This window comes from Dromaius novaehollandiae, chromosome Z (genome assembly GCF_036370855.1).
Source record: "Dromaius novaehollandiae isolate bDroNov1 chromosome Z, bDroNov1.hap1, whole genome shotgun sequence".
Taxonomy (NCBI): Eukaryota; Metazoa; Chordata; class Aves; order Casuariiformes; family Dromaiidae; genus Dromaius; species Dromaius novaehollandiae.
The window spans coordinates 71,201,761-71,219,900 of record NC_088132.1 but is presented as its reverse complement, the minus strand read 5'-3'; the positions used below and the strand labels follow the sequence as shown (position 1 = coordinate 71,219,900).

General features: G+C 35.0%; 1 protein-coding gene across 1 annotated transcript in view; it reads left to right on the top strand.

Moving 5' to 3' along the window:
• LOC135324712 (sperm flagellar protein 2-like) overlaps positions 1 to 17,475 on the top strand; it is a 57,491-nt gene extending 40,016 nt beyond the window's left edge. Inside the window, 11 exon segments of the mRNA XM_064501544.1 lie at positions 30 to 216; positions 1,059 to 1,230; positions 3,589 to 3,711; positions 5,618 to 5,756; positions 6,985 to 7,214; positions 15,095 to 16,287; positions 16,390 to 16,607; positions 16,694 to 16,902; positions 16,994 to 17,117; positions 17,241 to 17,370; positions 17,373 to 17,475. Of these exon segments, the coding sequence (XP_064357614.1) occupies positions 30 to 216; positions 1,059 to 1,230; positions 3,589 to 3,711; positions 5,618 to 5,756; positions 6,985 to 7,214; positions 15,095 to 16,287; positions 16,390 to 16,607; positions 16,694 to 16,902; positions 16,994 to 17,117; positions 17,241 to 17,370; positions 17,373 to 17,411 (2,764 nt within the window). The 3' untranslated portion in view covers positions 17,412 to 17,475.
• Positions 17,476 to 18,140: the final 665 nt, after the last annotated feature.

Genomic DNA, 18,140 nt, shown 5'->3' with positions numbered 1-18,140 from the left:
TGAACTAAGCCTTGTATTTTATTTTTAAGGATTCCCCTAGTTTCTCGTAAACCGCCTTCACCAGATATAAGTACTGTCAAGGCAAAAAGCAAGGGAACTCCGCTGAAGTGTGCTAAGGATGAGAATTCTTCTGAAAATGTAGTGGCCACTTTTGGGAAAGATGAAAAACTAATTACTGATACATGGCAAACAGCAGTGACAGCAGTAGCAAATATGGTAAGAAATGTTTTATTTACTCAAAGATTTGTGGATTGGACAGTCAAGGCCTCTCATTCTGTACGCAGCCTAAGCACACAGCCTGTTCACTGTGTATCTCAATTTCATGCCTGTTAATCCACCACTGGTATTTTCATTGAATATGTTTCCGTTTTTATGAGGAAAACGATAGAATCTCTGTACTAACAGATCCTTAGAATGTCTCTGTTTATTATTGACCCCTTGATTCCATTACTGAGAGAAATATTCTAGATCTTTGCTCTACAAACCTGCTTCTTCCATGATAAACTCTCTTCTTATCCCTCAATAGAAGCATGAGAAGAAGAACAGACTTTGTCCTCTGAAACAACTTTTGCTCAAACCTTTTCAAACTTTAAATGCTATGGCTACATTCCTTTATATATATAGCTAAAACAGTCCTTTATATATATAGCTAAAAGTATATTAGGTGGGCTTTTCAAATAGCTGGTTTCTAGGTAAGCCTTTTCTTCTCTTTTGATCATTTTAAATCAAATGAATGTCTGCACCCTTACAGTGTAGTTGTAGTCTTGCTTTGCATACTGTAGATTCATACTTTTCTCATTTTCCTAGAGTACTTAGATAATATGTTATGAGAATTAAAACAACCATCTTCCTCTATCTTGTCTTTTTGCTGTAGAATTTTATTTTTGCTAAATAATCAGAATGTAATCAATTTTAGTTAAAATATCTCCTTTGTTTTATGTATGTATGTATGTATGAGCAAGTATTTGCAGGAAGTACAAGCTATTTAAAACAGTAAAACAGTAGTTGTATAGTATTGATACTATGTGCTTGACTAAGTGTGCAAATATGATGTCAAGGTAACAGCTGAAATACAATCTAAAGAAACCGAGGAAGAAAAAGAACGTCAGCAACTAGAACTGAAAGAAAGAGAACATCTAATATCTTCTCAGACAATGGCTGGCAAAACTACTGGAAAAGATGCCAGAGATATCAAAAAGTTTTCTCCCAAATCAGCTACTAAAAAGAAAGGTATTTGAAATGCAGCGTTTTTAGAGACTGAAACTACTGAAATGTAAATATTTTGGTAACACAGAGAAAAGTAATGCAAAATATCTAAATCTGTTTCTGAAATGTCAAATGCGATATTTAATTGTGAAAAGGGTGGTGATAAGGGAAGGCAGAGGCCGTTGAATGACAGCTGGGTGTATTAAATCATAAGTGTTATTATTTAGAAATAAATATTCTGAGTAGAACTGAGAAACTAAATATTAATTTTTCTCCATGTGCTGTTTTGGAATTGAAAATTTAGAACTAGTTCATCAAATTAAATCAGCTTCTATTAAATTTTACCTACTTTCTAACCATGATTTCCAGCCATAAGTCAAAATATTTGAAGCATTAAAATAAAATTGTGGATATGGATAAAACAGCCAGTATTCCTGTATATTTCTAAATGAATTTATCAGTTGTTATAGGAGCAGGGATCTATCAAGGTCCATCATTTTTATATATAACCTAACTATATAACATGGTGTGAATAAAGAACATAAAATCTAACAGCATATATAGACCTAACAAAGAACAACTCCCATTGAAGTGGATCTTTCACAAAGGCCTAGCAAGAATCTGTCCTACCCTATTACTTTTTCACTGTAAAGGTAGGAATACAAAATTTATTGGCCAAAGGAAAAAAGACCCAAAAGGAACCTATCTCTACCCAGTAATTCAAGCAGTCTGCTGGGAGGAGTCCTAGCTTGTGATGCTGTTTATACATTTTTTTCATAAATATTTCCTTGAGCAGATAGTGGTTTAAGTAACTTCCATTTCTTTCTGCAAAATGGCATAGCCTCAGTAGGTGAGGACAGTAGCCCCACTTTATATCTTTTGTAAAAGCATTCTCCTGCAAAGTGAGACAGGGTCTTGAACCCTTGATGTTTGATGGTGGCCTAAAATCTAAGTATCCCATTTCCCATGAGAAAGCTGTAACTGCAGAGTTATGTATAAAGCAGATGACTCTTCTTTGGCAGCAATTTTATTTGCACTGTACTCTGTGCTATCCCTCGGGTTTGGTTGTGCTCGTAGCACACTGAACAAAATATAGCCCTGAAAGGACTTAGCCACATGGACACCTAATCTGCGAACCTGAGGCAGCCTTAGGTGTGTGCTTAGCTGCTCAGTCCAGCCAAGAGAGTAGCAGATTCTCAGATTCCTAAATAAGCTTTGTGAGGAAAAATCAGCAGCTATAAACTATTACATGGATTGCTTCTTGGGACTAAATCTCGTTTTAGATTTAGTACTAGGTGACCTAACCTGAAATCGCAAAGCTATAAAGTGACAGAACTGCAGCTTAACTTGAGCTGTGCATTCCTCATGATACAAGACAAAGCATTAGCTGATGCTTGTTTTGATTTCATGCCAAAAAAGGTGTTACTGTAGTACTCCTGCAACAGAATTCCCTTAGGTACAGCTATAGGCTAGTAACTGAGAGATGCAATTTAGCACATGTAATTTTATCACTTCTAGATTTGACCATTTGCTTAATGTTGACCTGATGTATCATCCAAATGCCATTGTTATTTTTTCATAACATCTACCTCTATCTACTCTTCTGCTAGAACAAGGCAGTTACAAAGATCAATATTTTTGAGTAATAGTGTTGTGACTGCAGAAGTATTTTCATGCTACATTCAAAAACAAAATGGTAAAATACCTTTACAGTATCTGTTCATAGCAGAGTAAGTTAAAACAAGCTGTAGTTCAGCCCTACAAAAGCAGCTAATAGAGTGGTTTAAAAAGGCATGAAATAACATACATCTTTTTTTCCTCCCTGACATTTTACAGTTTTCTTTTCAATTGCAGTATTGTCCTGCTTTGATGGTAACCAACAATATGTAATAACATAGTATTTTTAACAATTTGCTGCACTTGAATTTGCTCCAAAAAGAATATTTATCATTCAAAAGAGGTTTACTTATGTGCAGGTTGTCATAAATTGGTAGAATTTAAGGTCAAAGAGGTCATTTTGACCCTCCAGAATCACAACAGAGGCATGCCTATTCAGTCATGATTTTCCATTGAGAAATACATTTTAGGTTGTTATTTAACTGATTTTACTACATTTGTATATGCTGGAGAAGTTTTGTGTCATGTTAATCTTAGCATGTCATGCAGATGTAAATCAAATGCCTTAGAGAAATCTAAGTATGTTATGTTGACACAATATACCTGAATAACCACATTTGTATTCTCATGAACTGTGATATCAAGTAAGGTAGAAAATGCCATTTTTCATTGCAAAATATGCACTATATTGTGAGTGTATATGTACAGATACACACACTTATGTCCAAAGTCCAAAGACTTTTTAAGGGGTCTATTTTTTTGCAGGAGCACCTCCTCCTGTACCAGTGGTTGAAGTGAGTGCTCCTCCTCTAACAGCAGAAGAATTAAAGAAACAAGAATTGAGACTTAAAATAAAGCAGGAATATTTTAGTGCCCTTGAACATGAAGGTATGTTATCATTTGCTTATTTACAGTTGGGGGTGATCACTATTCCTAGTCTAGACATTGCAGTAGTCAAAACTGTCCCCAAACTCTTTTTGGGAAAATGGATGGATAAGTAAGAAAAAGGAGACGAGAGAAAAGAGGACTGTCTGGAGAAAAGAGGAAATTTTTTAAGAAATAGTCATCAGTGATTTTGTGGTAAATATATTCTAAATTGAAGATGTGTTTTTCATTCTTCTTTTCGTTTCATTTCTTATGCTTTTCCATGAATAAAAAAATTATTCATCATGAGGAAGTAAGTTTGACATGAATGCTTAGCCACTCTCTGCTACTTGATGAATTGTTTTGATCTGGGGAAGAATTTGATGGTAATTAGATATTTCAGTGATACTCTTCTCCCTGGTTCCCTCTTCCTTAGTCTGCACAGGATTCAAGTAACAAGACACAGGTTTTAGGTTTATTCTTCCAAACCCCTTTGCAGACAGACCCTTCCAAAAACTATGTACTGTTTAATCTTTCTATCTCTTTGTCTTTCCCAATAACTTCAAATCCAATGGTCAACTGCAGCAAAAAACAGAGGTCTAAAAAGCAGAATAATAGCAATCTCCCAGTTATCTGAAAGCAGGTTTTGAGTAGCAGAAAAAGATCTCATTCTCACTAAAGGGAAGATAGAACTTAGCTGTTAATCACTCTGTTTAGCAGCAGTTGGCTAAGCATCAGCACGTAAGGAGTTCCTTGATAGGGCTATTTTTTGGCTAGTAGTTATTATGAAGAGTAAAGGACAAATAGCAGTTAATGAAGAAAACACAAATTCATAGGGCTTCTTTAGGCCCAATTCATACCAAATGCTTGTACACTTACCACTTTCAACAAGGTTTAATCCCAAAGCAGTTTAAGAATAAATATTGTAAAAATTTGAGATAATGAGGAAAGGAATAGCAGTAACTTAAAGGATCATAATAGCATGAAGACAAATTTCAATGATTGTGCATATCAATTTCAGTGATATGTTCTGTTTTCTTAAGGTTGTTTCATCTTCATTTATATTTAACAAAAAAGCAAGATAAGCATGTAAGGAACACTAAACGTGTTGAGCTATATTTCCTAATGACACAGGCACAAAACTTGTTTATTTAAAGATCAGAGTTTCACTTGCAGCTGTGGTAACTGGATATATGTATAGTTATACAGATACACATTTTAAGACCTGCAAACCATCCCTAGGTGTAGACAGTTGCTAAGTTTTTAATGCTGATTTCACATTCCACTTCTCAGTTGCATCAGAGTGCTTTGCTTTTCATGCTGCTCCTATTGAGAGAGCAGCTTTATCACTGGAATATGCAGTACCTGCTTCTGAAAATTCAAGGAGACAAAAATTTTCATTTATTTATCCTGGTGGCATACTGAGAGCAACTACTCAGAGAAAATGCAGAGAAGCCACAAATAAGGCAGCATTTCCTTAAACAGTGCTAAAGAAAAGTGACTAGATAGGCAGAAAGCATCCTCTGAGATACTTTCAGTTCCTTCTAACCTTTACTGTACTATTAACTTCAAGTCTTTTAGAAGTGTTTTCCTTAAAATTTATCCATAACAGGATACTCACACTTACATCATTAAGTTTCTATGTCTGTTTGCTGTATAGTGATGATTAAATTCTATGTCACTGTCTACTTAAACATCTCCTGCAACTCTGTATGAGTTTTATTAAGATATTTGTTACCTCGTGGATTCCATTTATAGAAGACTCACTTTTGTAAAATACATGGTGAAGTAGGAGTGATTCTGAAAAAAAAGTAGTTCAAGAGTATTCTGTCTAAATACAAGCTAATGTGTTAAACTTTAGGTCCTTAAGAGTCAGAATCTTCCTCAAATTTTATAAACATTAACTATTATGAAATTATTGTTTAAACAGAGGGAGCCGCAAAATCTCGACTACAGCTTATAAAAAAGAAAGCTTTAGCATTTGTTGAAGAGCTAACAAAGAAAGTAGAAGAAATGTACAAAGATATGGAAAAGTGGCTTGGAGCCAGATTCCTGGCAGAAATGTCTAGGTAATGTATATCCAATTTTAAACAGGAACTTTTATCTTTTAAAATGAAAGACTATGCTAACAGTAGTATTGCTTGCTATCTAGTTATATATAGAAGCAAAGAATTTGGAAAAAGTACATAGAAAATAGTAATTTTATTTCATGAGCTGTAATTTAGTTTTACCTTAAGATATCTTGGTAATACCAAGATAGTAATACCTGATTTCTTGTATGATTAGAAGGTTCTGCTGGCAGTAGTAGAGGTAATTATCAGTCCTACTGTTTTTCTAGACTAGAGATTTGGCAGATTTATGAGCACTGGTAGGCAATCAGGCATTCTGTTTACTAAAAATCTGTATATCAGTTCACTGGCTTTGGTCACTTTGGAGTTGTGGGGTTCTTTTCTTCTCTATGCTTCATGCTTCACACATGCTGGAGCTCTCCACCTACTGTTCTTACCACTGTGTATAACATTTATCAAAAATATTTTAAGGATCATTAAATAATAAATCCTTTTCTTGGCCATTTTTCTATCCTAGTAAATAAAATATGCTTGGGGCTGCTATTTGACGCTTAGACTACCTGGCATGGAATGGCCTATGTCCATACCATTACAGTATTTTACTCCTCAAAAGAAAGAGGTCACATGCAAACTGCCTTTTGGAAATGATCTCTGGGATATGCTAACTTTTGAGCAATATCTGTGAATTGTTTGGGACAATGTTAGTTGGTCTAGGTCAAATGTGCTGAGGGATATTTTACTAATTTAACAGTTCAGATAGTTGACTTCTTTCCCTGTTTAAGTCATACATATTCCACTTGTAACAGGAATTCATATGCCTCTTAGGAATGCCACTGCAGAGAGTGCTCTGTAGATCTAGGTTTTGAGGACAGAGCAGAGGACAGGGCATTGAGATAGGCTAAAGGAGGATTACAGCCTGAACATGTATGTTCAACTCCATAAAATTGATGGCATTAAGAAAATCTCATCCTTTCATATTTTTCTGTCAGGTCTTTTCTGTGTCTCAGAGCTGTCTTTATTTGAAATCCTTACAATAGTCACAACAATTCTTGCTGCCATAGGAGGGTTGCATTTGCAAATGATTTGTCTGAGTACGGAATTCACACAGAGGGTTTGTAATTCTTACCCTGGGGAAGCTACCAGAGTGTAAACACATTAAAATTTCACCATAAGTTATTACCATTGCATATGAAAAAGTATTCATTGTTTTCTGTATTTACGTTTTCAGTGTTGAAAAGCTGATTGAGGTTGCACGGCACCATATTGAAAGTTCTAGCAAAATCCAATATGAAATGGTTTTAGAAGAGACAGACTTCTTCATCAATAGTGATATAAAAGTAATTCCTGATTCTGTTCCTCCAGCACATCTTCCACCTGTAGAGACATCTGAAAATGGTACTCTAACTATTTCACAACTTACTACACTTCATAAACAATTTCTACAGGTGGCACCTAAAGGTAAGAAGAAATTTTCTTTTTCACACCTTCAAGACTGTTAGATGCCTAATTAAAATTTAAGATAACTGCCAGGAGCTATAAAACATCAGTTGCCTATACTGATAAAGATCATGCTACAATTAAAGATTATGCTATGTATAAAAGCAAAGTCACAATGCAGAATATTGTATGTGAAATATGAAATACCAGAACACCAGAAAGCTTTTAGTGTCTTTGCTATGTGTTTTTGTATCCTCAAGACCATGTACTTAGTATTCTCTTAACAAGTATCTCTGTATGTTATATGTTTTTAAGAGCTGTACATATCATGCTTACTTTAAAAGTTCCCGAGATAGCTGAGGCACAGATCAATTCAAATGCAAGTCTTTAACTCATTTATCAATTCAGAGCTCAGTGAAGACTGAAGCTGAATTATTTTAAAATACATTTTTAGGAAATTAGTATTTTTATGAAAGTACTATACTGGGCCCAAGTAAATTTTTGGCTGTAACCTTAAGCCTTTGGCATCAGTTGAATTCTTCAAGTCAGCCTGTACCAGTTATTTTGAATAACTTGGAAGTATTCACTCAGATATGTATTTTTACTTTTGTATTTAAGTTTATTGTGCACCTACACTCCAATTATAGGAACATTAGGGTTAGGACATTTGAAAGTAACTTCTAGCAAAACTTAATACTGCTATATAAATACTATAAAATAATTTGGGTAAAGCATTTTAAAGTGAGATGGAAAGTAATTAAACACATTTGCAGAGGGATTCCTTACAATTAGTCTTCCAAATTATAATTTTAGTACATGAATGCAATTAAGATCACAAGATGCAATACGTAAATATGTATTTACAATTTTGGATCAAGTTTTTGGACCAAGTTTTCCAATATAATAAAGCCACAGAGGCACACTGAAGTTGAATTTGATCCTTTCTTCAGAAATACCTTCCGTATATATTTATGGAAATTTGCATTTAGCTTTTGAACATGAATTTATTTTAGTCAGAAACATGGTTACGGTTTTCTTTTAAAGAGATGCATATCCTTTTATCTATAGCATAGGTGAACAAATGTATGTGTGTAAGCATTCCAACCTGCTCTACAGAAATGAAAGTAACAGCCAGTATTGCATATATAATGCCACATGAAGCTAAAAATCTTTACTTTTGTAATCATTAGATAGTGCATTATAAGTTCCAAATTGTGAAGGCTTATATTATAATTTTATTGGTGGCAGACCATATCTTTCATATGAAAGACACTTCTATTAAAAATCCTTCACTGACTTAATGACAGTATGATCTTGGGATGATCTCACAAATTGGCAGGACCCAGGTTGTATATTACTATTTTTATTTATATTATGGTAATGATGCATGCCAGGAAACCACAGGGTTGAAATGACTCCTTAGACTACACCCAGAAAGCCACAGGGCAGTCTGCACAGATAACATCACAAATGACAGCACAGTTATTACAGTGATATATCTTGCACAAGACAGCTGCTTTCTCCTGAACCTTTATTGTTTCAATATCTTCAACTTCCTGGTCAGGCACAAATAAGAGAAATTTATCCTGATTCATGCTGCAAGATTATTTTTTCTAAGTATATAATACATCTAAATGCTCAAATTGCAAATATATATGTAAAGTAGGAGACAAATACCCTGTGGCATAAGATCTTCGCCAGGTCTTCCACTGGCCTTCCCTAACTCTAGCTGAGATGTGCAGCTCCATCTCTTGTCCCTTCCTTCTCTCTAGGACAAGGATAAGGAATGGTATTACTTAAAATTAGGTCCCCAAGAACATGCAGCAGCATTTTTTTTTACTGTCTCATTACTATTAAATCAAGATATTTACCTTTTTGGACATATGAGTTAGGAAGTGAAGCACCAGCTGTGGAAGTAATCTTTAAGATACTTTCTCCCATTCTCCTGCACATTGTAAAATCAAATAAATTACAACCCAGGCTTCCTAAGACAACCACTTCTCTTCATTATAGAGTCTCCACACTTCACACACTGGCACTCTAGTATACTGGACTGAGGCTGTTGGAGAGCAGCTCTAAAGAGGATACCAAAAAATAACCCACTAATAACCCCTCTCTTGCAGAATATCCAAACAGACCTAGATTTTCTGCCAAAGGCACCCTACTCTTCAATTTCTTACTTGCATGAGCAATCTTCTGACTATTCATAATAGAAATCCATCAGAAACCTTACCAGTAAAGGTGAAGAATATGGCAAAAGATAGGTATCTGCAGACATTACCACTACAGATTTTACTCTTAAACATACCTTTAGATCTGGTATTGAGATGGTGGGAGCACAAGAGACATAGGCTTTAGGGAAAGTCTACATATTTAAATAAAATGAATCTACCAATCTTCTGTACTATGTAAATAGCAAAATTCCTAAAGTTGTTCTGAAAATGGAATATTAGGCTGATTTTGTATAGTGTTATGGAGATTGCCTGAAGGAAAAATTTAAAATAATAGAAATCTTTCAATTTATCTAGAAAACCAAGAAAGAAAAAAGAAAGAGTAACAAAGGAGAGACCACTAGTTTGGAATAGACATGTAAACTTTTTTTCAAAGGATGTTTGCCAAATGTCAATAAGATGTCTTTTCAAGATATGTTCAACAAATTGCCAAAATGAAAGACAAAACAAGCGCACCAATTAGTTGGGGACTTACAAAAAATCTTCTAAAAATTCTAAACAGTTTTGTGTTTCCTAGGAATTTAAAGTATTAAAGAACTGCTGATGCATCATAGACAACTTTGTTCTATCCTGCACACTTGGTTCTCCATGGAGACACATTAATCACCATCCTAAGCATCGATGGACAAAAGATATGACCTGTGCTGGATCTTCCTACCTGTTGACACAGTCTTTCATTTGATAAGGAAATCTTTAAATATGTTTTTTCATTATTCTGAGTGCCTTTGCCCTAACTAAATGTGGCTTTGCAGTATTTCTTCATTTCACTAACTTTTTCAATCAATTCCTTGACTTTAACATATAGCCTGAGAAATTTATCTACTAACTCAGTTTTTTCTTTTTGATTCCGCATTCTCTTTGGATGTGTTTCGTTCTCATCAACAAAATTAAACTAACCATCTGTTAGATCTTTCCCACTCTGATTCCTTTCAGCACTATCTTCTTCCTATGACCACATCCATTGTTAAGTGAATTAGCATACATCTGGAATTTATCAATTTTATTCTAAAGGTGCTTCAGTGAATCCAATTTTGGTTATTCTTTACACTACCAAACAAACTGAAGTAGATTATCCTAGATTTTATCCTCCTTTTTATGACTAAATTACACAAGCATATTTTTAACTGTTTTCTTTTTTTCACAATCATGATCTTCATGAACCATTTCAGCTTGAATTATAGGAGTGGTTATTCATCATAAATAATCTTCAAACAAGTTTTAAACACTTCTAAATCCAATAGCCAAAAACTGTTTAAAATGTCTATTTTAAAAATCTAAATTAGCCTGCTAAGATATGAGCTATCCTCAGTGATTCTACTGGACCTTATGATTCCAGATTTGTCAACTACACAGAACAGCCAATGACTAAATCTCATTTCTATTCATTTTCACATTGTCGACTTGTCAGCTGAGTTTTGCTGTATTGCTGGATTTAGAATGGATAAGCATATCAAAGTGTGCATCCTGTTCCATTGAAATTTTGCCTTTTGGTAGAAGTTTTTGCTGAGTGAGAAAGAATTGCACACTGACCACAAATAATGTGTATAGGTTATGCTGTCCCTTCCCAAGCACTTTTGTAGAGACACTTGAAGAGCACTGTAAGTTCATGAACTGAGTTTGATGGGAACAGAGATTGAAGCTCACATGTGAGCACAGAAATAATTTCTGCATCTATAGCTTTCATCTTTCCTAAGATTAAATTTGTTTTCAGTGTGCTTCTTTCAAAACTTGAAAATATGAAAAGCTAGGTTCGTAGATCAAGCAAGTATCTTCTACTAGACAAATGATATAGATGGAAGATGCCTAAACCTTTGGCCTCAAAAGCCTGGGATAGATATAGTACCTCTCCCTACAGATAATGGAAAATATGGTAATTCTACTGACAAGTATTTTTGCTTACCTCTGCTGTTAGGTCTCTTGCTAAATCACATATGTTATTTAATTTCAGAACCCTGTGACTGTTTTTCTTTCTATGCTGCTTAAAAATCTTTGCATCTACTTACTTTTTTGAAACATCTTTAACATGCTTGTGTGTGCATCTGTGCATTTAAATACACATATATATACACAAGCATTGAGATGCCAAGCAGTATGACAAAGGACCTCTCCTTTCCCCTCATTGCATTTGTGCAGAATCAGGCATATGTTACTCTGTGTGATTCTAAATTTAAAATCCCAGCTCTTGGTAATTAGTAAAGACTGTGCATGTAACACCTCAGAATCAGTAGTAGTCCTTAATGAAGCAATGAAGTAAATATTTACAGTGAGATTCACCTGCAGGGGATGATTTATCTGAATAATTAGAGGGAATGAGTCATATTCTTGAGACGCCTGTCTTTTCCCTAATGACAGAAGTATCCCAGATTACTATTCAGACTACAGAAGTTCAGTGAACATAATCTATCTGAAGGGTTTATTTCACTCGTTCGTGCATTACAGTATTGCCACAGATTCTGTGTAGATCTTTGTCATACAAACATCTAGTTAGAAATTGCTATGGAAATTCTTTTCTCAGTGAAAATGAAGGGGAACAGGAATCTGTTCAAATATTTTAGTGAAATTTGTTGGAAAGGGAACAAAATGTTAGCATAATACTCATTGCTAGTCTAGATTTACAATCTCTTCATATTTTGTTGCTTGTATACATTTATAATCTCTCTCTTTCCTACAGTCTCCCTCGGTTTGGGCAAATGTTTTCATGCAGTGTCAAACTGAAATTTAAAATCAAAATATTTTACTGCTGTTTGAGAATCTTTGGAAAATAGACTTCTTTATATCATATCTATGTCTTGTATTTGAGGCCCTGTGATTGCTCATTATTCCTTGTGTCCCTTCAAAATGCAACTGCCGTAGTTCACAGGTTACACATCTACTGTAAAATTGTATTGCTATCATTCTTAATTCTCTTTTATGATAGTTTATTTTTCAGTTTTCGGTTTTAGTTTTTGTCATAATCTTTATTTCTTCAACTGAATTAATTTTTTGCATGTTATGTTTATTATGTTGCTGCACTGCTTATTGAAACATATGTAAATATTTGTGAATGTCACCTTTTGTATACTGAATGATACTTTGAAAAAGATTGTAATGAAAAGCAATTCTACCTTATGTAGTCTTTTTTACATTTGTTTTCACTTTGTCTTCATTAACGACAAACTTTTATGTGAAAAACAAGTTGCTTCATAAGCAGTGAAGGCTGGCTTCCTTTTGTATTCTGTGTTCTTTCCAGAAGTACCATTGCAATAAATACAGCCCTCTCCCTTGTTCCCACATTCCTCCTGCTAGTACATCTTCTGTTCCTTTCTATGTCCCTTAGCCTCATTTCATAAAGCTGTTGTTTTTCTGCCATGTTCTCTTTCCTACATTTTTTGCTTGCATAGCTAGGGCCAAGCTGCATTGTACGCTGTGTGGGGTGTGGAACTGAGTGTATGCTGACTATTGCTTCTTGGCCACAAACAGAGCGGATAAAAGCTGAAGCAGATATGAAAGAATTTTATAGGAACTTCTTATCTCTACCCTACTGACAAATTTGGTTGAAACTGGTTGTTGGATTCTAAAATTTTCTGTGGGGGAGAATTGTCGGACAGACAAATTGATGTGCAGATATCTAAGCAACATGATTGCATAACCTTCATTTCCTTAGGTAAGCATGGTAAGAATATACTTGAGGGAGGCTTTTTAATGACTGAAACCTGGTTCAGAGAGGTCATCATAGTTTAAATGGGTTATAGATTTGATCTCATGATTGGTGCTTCTTAGCTATACATTTACTGCTCTAATATGCTGTGGGATATGCTGTCTTTCTAAAGACATATACAGCTGATGACTTGTATACACATGATGTCCCAAACATATTTTCCAAGTGTTCTAACCCTTGCTTTTTAAACAAATTTGAATTTGAAAAGTGTTAGTAAAATTGAAATTCCACGTCCCGGGGATTCTAGTCCCTGACAGTGGTCAGTAGGTGTTGACAGAGACTCTGGCACCTACTTTTGGTCCCTGTTCCTTTCTCATCTCACCAGCAGCAGATTTCCACTGGTTCCCATACACCTCAAGAAGCAGTAGGCGCTATAGGGGTGTTACAACCATTTTGCCCCTTCTACCCTCTCACTTCTGCTGCTTCATATCCTCTAATCCTCTTTTTTTCACCAATGCTTGAGTTTTTATGGCTGCCTACCGTTAGGGAAGGTTTTTAATCTTTACTGTACATTAAGAATGCTTCTCCTTCTCTCTTTTTGGTCCCGGGTGTGCTACTTAGGCACGTCAGCAACTGCATCTGTGGAGGTCCAGTTGTTTTTGCTATCCATGTGGATAGCAACAACAGATAGAAAACAGCTGCTAGCTCAAAGCAGAATGTTTTTTTACTCTTCCATGACTTATCAACAGCTCTTTAAATGAATCACTGATAATGGAATAACACTGATAGTATTCGAACTACACGTTCTTAACATTTTTTAGTATTATGGCCTTTCATGATGCTCAGAATAGAATGGAATAGACAAACTGTCATTTTAGATTACAAAGGGAACAAATAGCTCTTACAAATTCTATAATTCATATGTGTATGTATATATATATTTATATATATATATAAAAAAAAATATATATGAAAATTTGCACCTGCTTCTAAAATAGGAAAGAATTGGGTACAAGGAGTCTTTTGCCTAAGAGCTTTGAAAGTACCAGAAACAACATTATTTCCTATGATTAGCTTAATGTAATTGTTGATTTTGCCTCCTGAGGTACATATCACAAAAATGAGGGTGGGGAGATAGATTGCTCTTAGGTCACTTCCTTAATGCTTTAGTTCTGCTGTTTCCCAATGAATAGATTTCAAGGTTTATTGCCTCAGTTTTGTGTGGAATTTGTCTTAGCTATTTGGGTGCTTTCTTTTCAAAGCCATGAAATTATACAAACTGTGCACTAAAAGAATCATTAAATTATCTGCCAAAAGGAGTAGATTGATAAGTTCTAGAGACAGAATTTTCAAAAATGTCAGTTTATGGCATTTGCTTTTACCAAATATGAGAATGACTATCTTGAACAACTTGAGAGAACAATCTCAACATTCTGAAAAATGCCTCCATTTTGGGAACAAAATGTGAAGCTTATACAGTTTTTCTCAAAGTAGTAACGAAATCATTCTGCAGATAAATATATTTTTAAGAGGATCGGGTCAGCTAAGTATACTGTAGAACATCTTATTCTGAGACAGGTACTTTTATGTATTTGTGCACTTGCTCAAAGTAACCTTTTCTGTTAATGTTGGGTATAATGGGCATCATAAAAGGTTCCTGACTTCAGCAGTATCTTCTGGAGACATTTTGCCTGAAAGACCATTCTGAATTCTGTTTCCTGGCTCAGTTTTTCTCTGTTTCAAAAATGATATTGGATGCTTCTGTACTTCACTGGTTGCAGATTCTGACAAACCTCTGTTAGTCAAAAGGAACTTGGAGTTAAAATTGAGCATTTCCTACATGGGTCCCAGGTAGCTGTCAAGTGATGTAAGAGGAGATTTCAGTTTTTCTTGTTCCCTTTTGCGGTTATTTATTCCAAGTCACGGTTTAGCCCTAAATTAACCAAAAAATGTGGAAGAAAAAAGGAAAATAAAATTGGTTATTTAGGCAATAAAAACTATTTTATATTTAGTTGTTTCTCTTTAAATTATAGCTATAAGAGCACTGAAGCAATTTAAAGGCAAGAGTAATTCTTCTAGCAAGAAAGAAGTTGGTGACCAAGGGAAAGACAAGAAAGATTTGCAACATCAGAGAACAAAGAGGAATCTCCAATTTTCAAAAATATGGCTAACAAAATACTCCTGGTTAAAATATGATGATGAAAGGGGGATAATGTTCTGTGCATTGTGTCGTAAGCATGATGTGGATTTGGGGGAAAACGTACATAATTTTTATTCTGGCACTGATGACTTCAAGCTTGAATTTATAAATATACACCAGAGTAGTGAAGCTCATGCCTGGGCTACCTGCATGGAAGCTGCCAGCACTGCTTCGCCAGATATAGCTTCTGCTGAGCAGATGTTGAAGAGTATGAATGCCATAACATTAGGAAGAGTAGAAAATATTTTTAGAACATGCCATGCTATTGCTAAATCTGGACGTCCCTTTACAGACCTTGACTGGATGTGCAAATTAGATGATATGAAAGGAGTGGATATTGGTTCTGTATTTAGAAATGACAAGTCAGCAAGAATGTTTATACATTTTATTGCTGAAGTAGAAAGAAGGGCTTTAAAAGAGAAATTGGAGAAATGTAAATTCTTCTCTCTCATTAGTGATGGAGTCCCAGACAGTATACTCAAAGCAGCTGCCGTTGTCTATGTACGTTTTGCAAACGAAGGAAAAGTCCATTGCCAGATTGTTGGGGTTCAACCTGTTCATAAAACTGACCCTTCAAGCATAAAAAATGCCATTGAGGAAACATTACAAATAAATCTTCAGCTCAATCTGGCAAGCCAAGACTGGTCAAGAAAATTAGTTGGGTTTGGAAGTGACGGAACAGATGTCATGGTAGGAGAAAACAATGGCGTAGCTAAACTTCTGAGGGAAATTCAGCCTTGTGTACAATCTGTACATTGTTTTGCTCACCGTCTTAAACTGGCTTACAAAGGAGCATTGAAAAATATTCAGCTATATACTATCTTAAGCAGTGTCTTGAAAAATATGTATTATTTTTATCATAACTCACCTCTAAATAAGAACAATCTCAAAGCCACATATGAAGCCATTAATTTACGGCCAGCTATTCCTTCTCGCATTGGAGGCTCCCAATGGCTTGCTCGTCTACAAACAGCTCTCCAAATTCTCCTTAAAGGTTATCCTGCGATTGTTCTACATCTCAGTAAGGTAACCGATTCAAAAATTGGATATACCATTAGGAAAAATTAATCACCATGGCTAATTTTGGTCCACACACTTGGCATATTCTTTTTCCTCGTTGATTTCCAGATTGAAAGAGATTCAAGAGCCTCAAATCAGCAAAAGGTCAAAGGCCTTTTACAGGTCCTTCTGAAAATGGAGATAGTCAAGTTCTCTCACTTCTTGCTGGATGTCATTAATGTCCTCAACATTCTGTTACGTGTTACTCTGGATCACAGCTCCTCCATTGCAGATATATTTGCAACTGTGCAATCAACGCTGGCCACACTCCACATGTATCAAACAAGGTCTGTCATTTCTAACAACTGAGCCATGATCTAAGTTAGAATATAGCAAGAGTGTTATATATTGTTTTGCATTTTTTATCTTTCAGAGCTGGACCAAAGGAACGCTTGATGGAGACTATTCCACACTTTCATGGTTACCAGCTTGTTGGAAATGGAAATATTTTATCCGTACGAACTAAAGTATTAAGTAATTTGATGAAGAGGTTGCGTGATTGTTTTTGCGATGCAAGTCAAGATGTTTTGAGAGCAACTACTATTGGAAGTTTTAAACTATGGCCTGACAAAATTAAACAAGGTATAGAACTATGATAGTGGTTATTTGAAGAAATGCATGTTCTAAATGTTTTTAAAGTATAAAAATATTTTTTCTTTTGCCTCTGTTATAGAATTTGGTGAAAAGGAAGTGTCTGTCTTGACTAAACATTATGAAGTCATACTAGAAGCTGCCTCTGTGAAAATTGGTGAAGTTGAAACTGAGTGGAACATGTTGAAATTAGAGCTATATAACAGGTAGTAAGGATACTGCGTATGTGTCTGTTTTAACAATTTAGAAGTATCTAGAGCATACTGAAAAGGATTATGGAAATGTATATAGCGATACATAAAAACAGATTTTTTTACTGTGCTTTTTAGATTTCAGAACATCCAGACCTTGACATGGGATTCAGTGAATTCAGATTATTCAAAGAAGTATCCCAACATCCTGAGATTGGTAGATTTGATCCTAACACTGCCTGCAAGTTCAGCTGAAACAGAGCGAGGCTTCAGTCAAATGAAATTCACCATGATGCATCTGCACTCTAAACTAATGTCTGAAAGTGTGACAGATCTTATGATAATTCAGATGAACTCTCCAGATATCAAAAAGTTTGACCCCAAGAAAGCTATTCATCTGTGGAATACTACTTGGCAGAGAAATAGAAGACTACAGGCAGATGATATGAGAATAAATGGAAGATCAGATTGCTCCTCTGAGTTTGACTTGGAGAGTCACTGTGGAAGTGATTAGATGAAAATTCTTAGTTTTTACTTCACAATCATTCTTTTAACATATATGGATATTTTAAAAGAAAGTCTTGCAAGATCAGTGAGAGTAAAATTTGTATTTATTTTATAATGTTGCAATTTTAAAAGATGGCTTTTTTGTGTGCATATTTGCTGCTGAATCTCCATTAGCTGTTTACATTTGCCCTTATATACCCAATTTCTCCAAAAGACACTTATCTGAAGACAATGAACAAATATAATGGAGTACATTGTGACCTTGCTGGCACTTGGACAGAGGGATGACTCATAACTTCTGATTGTTTATTGCTTTTACCTGAGTCATAATACATTATATCCACTGGAGCTAACTGTTATCTTAGTCTCAATCTTTCATTGATTTTGAAAACCCTGATTTTATTTTTGATAAACGTGTAGAAAATCAGTGCATTATTTCTGTCAGATGATTGCTTGACCTCTGTAGCCTATGAATTTTGGGTCATGGCTTCTCTCCATATTTGTATGTCTTGCTACTTTTTATTCTGTTGT